The following is a 12,415-nucleotide window of genomic DNA, read 5'->3' as shown; positions in this document are numbered from 1 at the left end:
TTTTTTGTAGTCGGTCGCAAAGACGTGTAAACGCTGCAACACTGCAAAGCGCAAACCGACGTCCACCGGAGGCTTGATAGTTCAACACGTGATTATGGAAGAGATGCTTTGCGAATTCGGAAACTATAGATACGGATGACCTTCGATCGCTCGGTCCTTCTGTGGAGGCGTTACGTGGCTGCGGCAGTGCTCCTGTGTACTGTAGTGAAGAGAGTTCCCGTGTGAAGTGTATTATTTTAAGTGGGTCTGTGAATGTTGTGATTCGACGTTATCCAAGAAGTAAAAGCAGTCCTCCTCAGGTACCCGCGCACGCGGCTGTAGAGTATGTACCACTGCGCCCATACACCATGTTGCAAGCCCATTGGCCGAGACTGCGCGCGCGCTCCGATTGGTCGACAATGTTTTGAAATCGCATTTTGTGCGCGCGCATGTGCGTGCAGCGTCTCGACCGTTTCAGCATAGTTTCGAAATAGCACGGCCGGCACGGCGTCCTTTTGTGTTCCGTGGTGTCAATCGACAGAACACTTTGCAGAAATATGTTCGCGGGTTTATTCGTGCGTCATTGTAAGTCTTCGCATGTTGTGCTGTTTCTGGACACAACTATTATCCCACAAACAGTCTATCCGCTGCGGAACCGGAATGCTTCATGAGTTGGAGCGTGAAGAACAAGTTTCTGCGCCGTTGGATTTCCAGTACTGACAACAAAGACAGGACTACGTTCCACACAAGCGCTTTCCGCTTCGCTATAATGTATGATGCACCGCAAGCAGCGAAAAAAGATGCTCGTCATGAAATGGTACCCACTCATGAGACTGGCTCGGTATTAGAAGTTTAACAGTGTGTTCGTTCTGCTTAAAGTTCGAACTTTGTTCCAGTGTGTCAGCAACGCAGTGGGCTTTCTACGCATAGTGCACCCATGTATCAGGTCTTTGAATCAGTGCTTTGTATCAAATAAATGTTTTTTGTAGCCAAAAATCGCTTTAGTTATTTTGAATACCGAATAAAGGTGGCGGGCCTGAAATACAGTAGAAGTCGATGGTAGCCAGGACCGGCCGAAATGCTAGCCAAACATTGAGGCTCCTGATTGGCCGACTGGTTATGCATAATATCCACCAGGTTGCAATTTCATTGGTCGTGTGCCCAGTGTTGTGTGAATTATCTCAAACTATGGGCCCTATGGGGAGCTGTTGGACCCTGGTAAAGGGCTTTCCTCAGGCCCACAATTGCCCATAGCGTCTACTAGCTTCTTTTTTTCTCTCTCTCTCTTTCGTTGCGGGAGCCCCGCGGGTCGCATAACGGAGGTTCGCGGGCCGCGTGTTGGAGTCCCCTGGTCTAGTGGTTGCCGCTCCTTATTCCTTCTGGCGAAGCTCCGTGACTTTTGAAAATCCTGTCCTAATTCGTTTAGAATTATTTTACACATTAATCGAGATTGTGCTTCCTGGCTGACATGCAGACCGCACCACAACGCGCAAGGCGAAGATAACAAGAGAACAGACGACTGGTGCTATCAGTGTCCAGCAGGCGAACGGTTCGGTATACTCGGGTAAATGAAGCGCGTGGAGAATAACATGTCAAGATGGCAATGCAGCTCCGTCCATTTTCAGAAGGAACACCGTCTTTGCCGCAGAGTACGGCGCCCAAGCCTTACAAGCCTGGTGAGCATGTCTGTTCTGGGATAGGCAAGTGACAGCAACGCTGGGCGTCTTCACAGTTGTCCGAGCAATTGCGGGACCGCAAAAATTGGACTAGAAACATTGGGAACTAATAGGAACATGGCAACTATAAATTCAGCAAAGATGTAGCAACATGCCAGCCGGTATTGAAGTCCCACATATGACGGGCAGTAAATACACTTAATCATGCTGCTTTTAGAAGTGTTCCATGCATCGTCATACCACGGCTGTCCCTCAAGTGTGGCTATTTGAAGCAAGTCGTTTCATAACATTCTTCATAACATTTTCGGGCATATAGTAAAACGTCCTATGACGTTGCATCGTTAGACAGTTGCATATTTTGTAGTCCTGCAGCAGGAATATAAATACACCAGCGCTTGGTGTTTCAGTGTCTCAGCCCCTGTTGTGCACGGTATCGTCGCTGGCAGTGGAAGAGCTACGTTACCCGCTTGAGTACTGCAGCCATTTGGTGTACACCCACGCTCACTACGACCTTGATAAGCACGTCTTCACAGCTCCTATGGCGTGTGAGTGAGTGTTCTGTATTAGCTGTATCGCATTACTCTTGTAGCCAATCTTCTCCGTAGCCCTGAGCTTCAACACGTTTCTCAAGAGCAACCAAAAGGCAGAAACTAGAGAGGCCAACAGCGGGACGCGCAGCCTTTACATGGTTTCACTTCCGGGAAGTTTCCTGGAACAGGTCCGTTCCAGAATAGAGAAGAAGATGGCTGTCACTACTGCTGCAATGGCTGCCTGGTTGGAAACAGAAGGGTTGGCAGGATTGGCGCTAGTCGAGCAGACGCTGACGCCAGAAAACGTCAACTTCTATATTGAGTTTACCAAGGTATAGTGAGCGTGCGTTGGTCTTGTAGCACGCGAACGCGTGGATCGTACCAGTTGAGCTTGACTAATCGGCCTTTCTTTTCGTAATTCCCAATGGTCTATCACCAAAGTGCGAGCAGCAAGCACTTATTCGCCAGGCTTAAAAGTTTGACAAACCTCAAGTATTCGCTAGGCGAAGACTTTTAGAAGGCCGCATCTGCTCTTAGACACCTTCCCCCTAGTGCGACGGCAACGTTAACAACGCCGCTGTCATAGGGAGCGGCATGTTCACTCTCCCATTCGTATTGTATATACCGCTGTGGACTGCGGCTACGCGGGCTGTTGCATCCCTATGACTACAGTCGAACCTCGATATAACGAAACCCACGGGGACTGCAATTCCTTTCGTTGTATCGAACATTTCGTTGTACCGAATTTAAGGTCACGGATCGCGACCTTTGCGAGGGCGCGCGCTGTACATAAGCGTCGATAACTCCCGCTACGATGCGGAAAATATTTTCGTGACCTACCAAAGTGCACCTACGGTATTCTATTCTTGCATGAAATAGCCGGTTATACGCGTCTGCGTCGTGCCTGTCGCGGTGTCGCGCATTGTTCGTACGCCGCCAAAGCCTCCGCAGCTTTCTCCATATCGTGTTGCGATCTCCCGCAAACCTTCTACGTCTATGACAGTGCGTTTTCCGTAAGGCTCTCCGTTGCTACGGCATGTTTGTCCCCGTCAAGAAAATCATCAAGGCTGATTTCGTCACTTACGCCGCCACGCGAACGAAGCGTTTCCCACGCGCGCGATGGCGCCTTACGTCTCGTGCTCTTTTTACTTGGCTGCAACCGGACAGTTCAAAACAAGCGCGAAAAGGAGAAGCCTGGGAAGAAAATCCCTAACCTTCCAATGACTCAGACTTCCTTTTGTAGGCACCAGATTCCTCCCGACCCTAATCGCGCGTGCCATCTTTCGCCGCGGGAACAGGACGCTACTTGCGCCCCTTGTTTTCAGGACCCTAAAGTCGGCTTTGGGGTTATAAACCTTATCTCGTTCTTTCGCTGTATCGATGCCGCGGCTAAAAAGTGTTTCGTTGTAGCGGGAGTTAAAATACATTGATCTCTATGGCCCTCAGCCAGGGAATCCCAATTATATCGCTCTATCGCGAATTTCGTTATATCGCGTTTCGTTGTAACGAGGTTTGACGACGAGGTTTTTCTTTCTTTTTTTTTTACCCTTCTAAGCAAGCAAATCACCGATTTCAGATCAGACTTGCTGGTTACGATTTATCATATCTCAAGACAGTCCAGTTTTTTTCCTTTTTTTCATTGTCACGGTCGCACGCCCTCGTAACGTCAGCCAAGGTGAAACCAAAACCGTGAGCATGCCGTGCGTTTCTCTTGTTTATAGCTATAGTTTTAGTGTATCATTTTCGACCAAACGGTTCGTGAACGGTATCGTAGGGTGCCTATCAAAAGAGGGAGTGACTGAGAATGGAATCCCCTGGTTGGGCAGCAGCAAACTGTTCGCGAACCGTTTGAGGGAAAACGATTCACTACAACTCGCTAACGTTCTGCTGTGTGCAATTTTCTGTACAGGGTGTCCACGCTAAGTGTGCACAGATTTTTATAAAAAATATATACAACACTTTTTCCAAGATGAAATCAGTTGCAATATAGCATATGCTAAAGGGCACTCCCTAGCAGGGCATTGGCAAAGTCCAAAGGCAATGTCTTAATTAACTTTCATTAATTAACTTTTAATTATAAAAGCTACAAAGTTGTCCCAATGAGAACATCTGTTCCTTTCGGTCACCTGATATCGTAGCCGTTTTCAGAACAAAAATCCGTTCGATAGATCGCCCGCAAAAAATTCGTGAAGGAACGCCATTTTTTTCTTATTTTGTTCATTGCGCTTCTTAGAGGACGCGTATTTCTTTCACCCCCAATGCGAGAGGGAGAAAGAGCGCTATCGCCTCTCGCGTCCTGGAAAAAGATTAAAAGGAAACAGAAAATGCAACCCAAGATAAGGCCAGTTCCGATAGAGTCACCCGATACATTTGTTTTTGTTTTGTTTCCGCAAGTTAAAGCTCATCTTCGACGCATGAGGCGGCACTGTGCTCCTTCCCCCTCTCCCGTTGGGGATGAAGGAAATACGCGTCCTCTAAGAAGCGCAATGAACAAAATAAAGTAAAAAATGGCGTTCCTTCACGAATTTTTTGCGGGCGATCTATCGAACGGATTTTTGTTCTGAAAACGGCTACGATATCAGGTGACCGAAAGGAACAGATGTTCTCATTGGGACAACTTTGTAGCTTTTATAATTAAAAGTTAATTAATGAAAGTTAATTAAGACATTGCCTTTGGGCTTTGCTAATGCCCTGCTAGGGAGTGCCCTTCAGCATATGCTATATTGCAATTGATTTCATCTTGGAAAAAGTGTTATATATATTTTTAAAAAACCTGTTCACACTTAGCGTGGACACCCTGTATATAGCATCTGCACGTCACTTACTGCTTAAGGGCTAGTTTTCACACACGCACGGCAACGGTAAACGGCCACCTTGGACGGCACGGCAAATCGCGCCGTTGTGACGATGGCCTCCGCGCCACGACCAAAGGAAATTGAGACATGTCCAACTTTTGCCGTGCCGTGATCTCGCCCATGCTCCACTGACCAGTGGGGCTGCGCATATATGAACCTCGGTGGGAACAACGGCGACAAGCGACGGCAGCACGTCGCCTTGCCGTTGTCATTCGTCGTCCCCGCCGTTGCCGTATTTGTGAACTAGGTCTAATAAGACTCCAATTGCAAAAATCGGTCGACGCGTTCAGATTGTCTCTAAAAAGCGTAACCATTATCCTGTTTCACCGTGCACTTCTAAAAGAAGGAGGCGGACGTTTTCTGGCCAAAAGAAGCTGACCAAAATTTCAGTCGAAGCCAAAGTAAATGGGCTCGTCGCACTCGGTGGTCGCCACTAACGGTTTGGGCTCCTCCAAGGAGAGCTGGTGATTGCTGTGTACCGAAACCTAATTATTCGTACAAACTACTTGTGTTATATGCTAGAAGCATATCGGAGCATATTTTTTCAGGGTTCCGGTTCACGATTTTGCTTTTAACCAAATATCTATCCACCCCAGTAAACCTCTCACACAGTAAATATCAGACATCACAGTAAATATCACTCCAGTAAACCTACTAACGGTAGAACTTTCTCTTAGGCATTGCGTAAAGCCATGCCCCACAGAATGCAACTCATCTTGGGTTTCTCGTCCGCCTTCCTGAGACTACTCAAGAAAGAAATAGCGACCCTGGCAAAGTAAGTATTAAAGGCCACTAAAAGGAAAAAGAGACTTGCACCTCACATTACATTTTTTTCCTTCAAATATCGTTTTTAGCATTTTCGATCACCCACAAGGAGAGTCCAACGAAGACATGTCTCGTTGTTCAGTAAATGGTTTTAGCTTAGCTTGGGAGGCAGTTACAAGAACATATGCAGGGCATTTTTTTATCCTTTGCAGAAGTTTAAAAATCCATGGGAGCTACCTAGATGCGGTTTTCGGAGGTGGGTTATGCGGCCAGGCGGACTAAGTACCTAAAATTAAGTTTTTGATTAGATGTTTTCGAGGAAGTACGAGATAGAATTCGATCCAGCCATTGTATAAATCTACCCCCTTTTTTAAATATCCTGACACAAACACGTAGCTTGGGATATAAATAGCTAAATATTGCTGCGCAAATGAACCGAAACCAGGCCCTTCTCGAGTGCAAAAGAAGCGACAGGCGTACGCGTCGAAGGGCCACGTGATTTGTAGCGATGGAGCTGATTGGAACGGGAGCTGATATGATGGTCAGATACACCGCTTTCCGGCCCATACGACGGACGTCATGACATTTCCGCGCTCGAGAAGTGTAGTCCCGGTTTCGGCATAGTTACATATGGAAATTTGCCGATTCTCAAAAGTACGTGCTCGTTTCACGAGGTTTAAAAAAGAGAGTGGATTTAAATAACGACTGACTCCAATTCTACTGTCTCGCATTCTCCGAAAACATACAATCAGTATTCCAGTAATTACATACAGGGTGTCCGCAAGGCCGCGTAACCCACCGGTGAAAACCGCATTACGTAGTTCTCATAGTTTTGTTATAAGAATTAATAAATTATAAGAAATCGCCCAGTATCTTTTTTTTTACCGCGTAATACGAACATCTACTACATTCAGGAACTATGACGCAACATATTTTTGGAAGTGTGAATTTCCGGAAAAGAATGCGAGAACGTTTTACAAGAATGCGCACAGCGGCGGTGATCTACCCAGTTCCTCCTCGCATGTTGTGACGTCAGGTCAGTCGAGCACTTTCTATTGGCTAACGAGAATCGTCTGCTAGCGGTAGAACGACCGATCGACAGCCATGCTTCACACGCGGGGCAGGTGGCGCCAAACAGAACCGTGAAAAGAAAGCACCTCATTATCGGGTAGAGGACATGACCCCACAGACTGGCAGCCGGGGGACGGCGATTTCAAGCTCTCTTGCGCACCAAGATTGCTTACTTTTACAGCGTCATCTGTATAGTGGAGATTTTCCCCAGATCGCGTCGGCGTCGTCGGCATTCGCATGCAGGATTTTTACGAGAGTGGGGTCCAGCCTTGGCCAGCATGGTAGATAGACGACCTAGGTCAATTAAACATATTATGAGGACAGATATTGAGGTCTCTCTAGATCCGTCCCTGTTCGCATGTCCGCACAAAGCTCTTATAGCATGTGCGCTCAGCGCTGGGAGGAGAATTCCGCCAGTTAACAACCGTTATCGATAGAAAGTGAGATAAAAACCGAAGTACGTCAGTTTTACAGTGTCCGCTGTATAGTGCAGAGTTTTCGGAGATCGCATCGTTGTCGTCGGCGAGATGTGTGTGTGGGGGGGGGGGGGGGGCAGGAGGAAAACCGCGCCGGTTTACAACCGCTGTCGGTGGTGTGTCCGGATTTTTAGTATACGTATAGCCGAAAGTGTACACGATAAGAGCACGAAAATGCGAGAACCCATTCACGCTCTTTAAAACCCTGTGTGCGGGGCTCCTGCCACCACTAGGATGGGTCGTCTCCAGACTGTGAAAACGTCCGAACAAGTGGCCGCCGCGCAAGCCAAGCACCGAGAGAGAGATAGGGAGCTCGAACGCCTTGCACGGCAGAAGTCTGAGGTTCGCGCAAACCAGGCTGGCGCTAGCCATGCCCACCGACAAGATCCTGCCGCCGCCGTTGCGCTGGACCTTACGCTGCGCACAGACGTTCCAGGACACCACTCACCTCGCCGACCATTTCAGCGACCACATATCAATACTCATCACGCTTAAATAAATTTGTCTACACACTTTCATCCGGCCTCATTTCACCACACGCATAGCTGACGCTGAATTTCGCGTTACACGAGTCATAACCGTCCTGTAATTTTTGTGTTGGCTACACCCCAAGGCGTAATACTAATTTCTACAACTCAGATTTTTTCGTTTTCTTCTTCTTTTTTTTTTGTGGAGCCCTTTCATGCTCGTTTAAAACAAAGTTCGCCAAAATAACCAGCTCGGAACGGGCCATTGTTAAGAGTGACATCTCCCGGTGTTCGCAAAACGAAAGGGTTATGTTGTCCCGCGAACCTTGCATACGTGTAAATGGTCGCGGCTCGCTTGCAACTCATGTCAGAAGTTGCTCATTTTGCAGTGACACCCCTGAGCCCTTACTCCGTTATGCAGTGACCTACAGCGGGTCGGCGGGCCTTTTAATGAACGCTACCTGCTGTAGTAATCTCTAAAGCATCGTTTCTTTCTTTCTTTTTTTAAGAATTGGAGCTACATGTACACGCATTTATAACGGCTAATTGCGTCAACTGACAGGGAGAACTTTATGGGAAGAAAAGTACTTTTGCGTTAATGCCTCCGAAATGAAATCGCATGTCTAGGGTATACTCATAGGAATATTTACGAAGGATTGCATAATCACTGTAAGTGAACACACCAGTCGCACGAAAAAAAACAACAAAACGTCAAAAATCAAACAAAGGGAAAAACCCTGTCCCCCACTCCTTCCTGCTGTCCTCTCTCCGGCTGTCTACGTCTCTACCACGCTCATAGCCACAGTTGCTTCGGGGCGCTAACACGGAATCACACACACACACACACACACACACACACACACACACACACACACACACACACAAGGAAAACAGGGCAAAATATTTAGAAGAAGAAACCACTGTAAAGAAAAGAAATAACCGTGACAGTCCCGAGCCCAACTCAGGACTTGCCGCATGAATGCCATACACTGCACCCCTCAACAAGCACGGGAGGTGTGCGTGGCCGCTAAAGGAGTACTGAGGTGACCCCCCCCCCCCATTTTTTTCTTTTTTCGGTGCAGAAACGAACGACGAGCGCAGGTGGCCTACAAAGTGAACGCGATGGCTCTTTTCCGCACACCTTTGAAATATCAATCTCCTCGTGAAAAGAGCGCATCGCAGAACGAGAGGACGTTGTGACGTATGCTACTCCCCTCTTGACCAGCGACGTACGGCGACACAGCTCAAGCATGTATAAGCGGAGCGTGAGCCAGGATGAAAATTCACTGGACGATTACGATTGTCGGTAATGCGAAATTCGAGCGCAGCTGTTGATTTTGAGTTATACGCCACTGTTTTTATTTGCCACACATAGTACTTTCCTCATGCAGCACTCCTATCCCAATTCTTGAAGTAGTTGCCCACATTGGTGAGATACAGCCCGGTTCTGTCTGAAGCGCGACTGAGTGCCACGTATACCAACTTTTGCGAATGATTATTGGCATAGCAGTATAAGACTTTTTCATAGGTGTGATTTTCCGGCCGCCACGGTTCCAGTCGCGAGTTTGGAGCCAAGCATACCGAACCCAGATACCGAAGCATTACAGATGCGTTCCGGCATCACAAACGTGCCGTCCTCCTTCACTTCCTCCTCGCCCCTCTTCACTCTCCCCGTACGCTTCCCCGCTGCTTTCCTCCGCATGCTCTCTCGTCCTTTCATCCTTCGCTCTGCTCCTCGTTCGCTCTGCCGGTTACAACGCCGGCGCGGCTCAACGCAAGAACGAGCACCTAAAAGCCGCGCTCTAAAACGAAGAAACAGGGACGGAGCCTTCTCAAAGTCACGAGAGCATGCTGTCGGCCGCCTGTGGCTGCTTTTTCCGGCCGTTTTTTGTAAATTCGATTGCCCAGCTATAAAGCACCGCAGAGCGAAAATATTTTGCGTGGTAACCCCTTGGGGACAACTTGACAGACGAGGCAGGATTTCGAGCGATATTAAGTGTTACCTCATTGCTCCTTCAAGGCTGCGACGTCAATTGTGCACAATCAATCAAATCAATCAAGTTTATTGTTAATCAAACAAAACACGTACAGTGCATATACAGATGGAGGTCATATAGTTAAAAAGTAGCACAATGGGGTCTATTTGCGGAGTCGGGCGTGGGTGGTGTGACAAGACACCGCCTGTGGCGCCAGTTTTGAGAAAAAGTTTTCTAGTTTTGAAAAAAAAAAATCGTGAATCGGAGATGTGACTGGACTAGTATGCCCTGTTAAAAGAGCGGTGAAAGACCTCCGCATGAATTTTGCGCTCTTGACTGCGACGCGTTGCAAGTATTGAAACAACATGAGTTCTTGCACGAGAAAATTATGGTAACTAACCAGTAGGGTGTGCAAGCAGCATTCGACCTGGACGCGCATTCGAAGCCCATGAACTCCTTCGGAGAGCCCGCTCGGAAATGAGTAAGACTGAGGTCAATGCGAGATGATGGGAATGCTTTCTACCGTGCTGTTACGTCATCGTGTGATCCATACATCATAGCAGCATATCGCGCCGCGCCCTCAAGGTCACGCCACTCAGCACAAGGCTCACATCTTCGGCCATTTTTGTACATTAAATTGCACAGTGATAAGACAACACTAAGCGAAAATCTTTTGCATCGTCGTTCCTGGCTGGCTGGTTGTTCAAAGAAGGTTTCGAGCAATGCACTCCTTTATAGGGACCGTCGCATACACAAACTCATAAATGCAACAGGTACCACTATGTTCGGCATCGGCTAACAATCTACGTGGCTATTTTTCTCGCCTGAAAAGTGCTCAGATATTAAATACACAAATTTTAAAGATCACTGCTGCTTCCGCAGCTGCGGAGGCTCTTGCGACAACGAGATCAGCATGACGTCACTCCCTAACAGGAAAAGTTAGATGGCCTCGCTCAGAGGAGAAACGAGAAAGGCGCCGTCCAGACGCATCACTTTTCTGAAGGCTATGCTCTCATCGGCGGTGTAGCGAATGACGTTTGGGCTGTTTCCAGGCAGGGAGAGGCTAGTGCACATGACATCACGCGCAGCCTTTGAGGGACGTGACACGGGAAAACATGGGTATGCGTCACGGGTGTCATACTGCGGGCCGAATGAGGCAGCAGCGTGTGTGTTTCCTATTTCCTATCGTAATTGCGCGCATACGGCAACAACTCAGGGCATACCCTTCTACTGTGACTCCAGTGCAGCAGTATGATTTCACGTGCAACGTCACCAAACGTGACGTCACTGCACAGGCCTCATTCCCGCAATATTATCAACGTCTGGCGTTTGTCCTTGTCATGTATTCCATCGAATAGAATTCGAAATGCGACACTATTTCCAGTGGGATTTTCGATACCGTGGTCGGGAATTAACCAGGAATAAAATAGCATCGTTTCATACCATAGCGATAACACCATAGTTTCGAATCGACGTACTGGAGCAGAAGCGATCGTTCCTTGCAGAGTGCAGTGAAGCGCCCCTAGCAATTCTTTAACTTTTCCCTCCTGAGAGCGCAAAAAATCGTCATTAACTCTTGGTGTCTAGTGACCTGGACTACCTGATCCTGGAGACACACGTCAAGGAATTCCCCGAGCAATGCCTCGCCATGTTTCCTACGGCATTCAACGCTTCAAGGAATCCCAAGGTTCTCCAGCTTAAGAAGAACCTCTTTCCGGTAAGAGATGCGGTACCATGAGATGTGCCGATACGGTGAGATGTAACAGACAAGGGTGTACGTTACTTTAGCGTAAGGCCTTGGACTTGAAGTCTGAACTTGTGCCAGAGTCCTCGAAGACGTGCATCTCGATCCTCATGGCGGTACTCATGTACGTCGTGCCTCAGGGACTGCTCCACGCGCCTTCTCAGGACTGCGTGGATTTCTCGTGGGCTACTTACTCTGAGGTACAACACGGTCTACTAAACGCACCGATGCAACATCCTTGCTTTTCCTTGCAGGTGTGTCATCAGAAGAAGGAATTCAAATATTATGAATGGGCGGAGGCGGTGATCCAGTCGATTCAGTCCCGGATGTACATGTTTGATGACGACACCACCGTTGTGAACAAGGTATACAATCCGACACTGCTTGATCGTGTCTAACCCGCCGATTATCAGGTAAAGAAGGTGCTGCGACTTAGCCCCAAGACGTGCATCGCCCTGTACCGGACGGACCTGGACGACTACTCTGGCACCTGTAACAAAGGCAGACCATTCGTCCGGGTCGCCGCTGTGCGTCGAGCTGTCGGACTTTGACCATTGCAGTGTTAAATGAATTGTTTGTACATAAACCCATTTGGAGCGTTTTTACCTGGGGGACTGGGCTGGGGTTTCAATATTAGGAAAAAGAGTGGGGGTTCATGGTTCATAGGCTGGGCCGGCGAGAAGGGGGGCGGCAGCCGGGGATGGCGCCCCGGAGTCCGGGCCTCTTCAGGGGACTGCATGACACAAGGCCCGTTGTAATTATATAAAGATAAAATACTTAGACTTATGTTATCGAGACGTGAGGACTCGCAGTGTTGCGGATTTGGCCGCTCAAATCGGATTTAAATCAAATCCGCATTTTTTCTTAAGGTAGTAA

At 48.1% G+C, this 12,415-nt stretch overlaps 1 protein-coding gene across 3 annotated transcripts in view; it reads left to right on the top strand.

Annotated features, from left to right (window-relative positions):
• The window catches only part of LOC135396592 (uncharacterized), a 48,532-nt gene extending 36,403 nt beyond the window's left edge, over positions 1-12,129 (top strand). For all 3 annotated transcript variants that reach the window (XM_064627636.1, XM_064627637.1, XM_064627635.1), the window contains 9 exons: positions 1,454-1,543; positions 1,605-1,655; positions 2,063-2,200; positions 2,261-2,517; positions 5,718-5,815; positions 11,383-11,512; positions 11,584-11,739; positions 11,794-11,904; positions 11,953-12,129. In XM_064627636.1, coding sequence (XP_064483706.1) covers positions 1,454-1,543; positions 1,605-1,655; positions 2,063-2,200; positions 2,261-2,517; positions 5,718-5,815; positions 11,383-11,512; positions 11,584-11,739; positions 11,794-11,904; positions 11,953-12,090 — 1,169 coding nt within the window. In that variant the 3' untranslated portion in view covers positions 12,091-12,129. The remainder of the gene's footprint in view (positions 1-1,453; positions 1,544-1,604; positions 1,656-2,062; positions 2,201-2,260; positions 2,518-5,717; positions 5,816-11,382; positions 11,513-11,583; positions 11,740-11,793; positions 11,905-11,952) is intronic.
• Positions 12,130-12,415: the final 286 nt, after the last annotated feature.

Source organism: Ornithodoros turicata, chromosome 6 (genome assembly GCF_037126465.1).
Source record: "Ornithodoros turicata isolate Travis chromosome 6, ASM3712646v1, whole genome shotgun sequence".
Lineage (NCBI taxonomy): Eukaryota > Metazoa > Arthropoda > Arachnida > Ixodida > Argasidae > Ornithodoros > Ornithodoros turicata.
The sequence above is the reverse complement of the archived record's forward strand: the minus strand, read 5'-3'. Positions and strand labels throughout refer to the sequence as shown.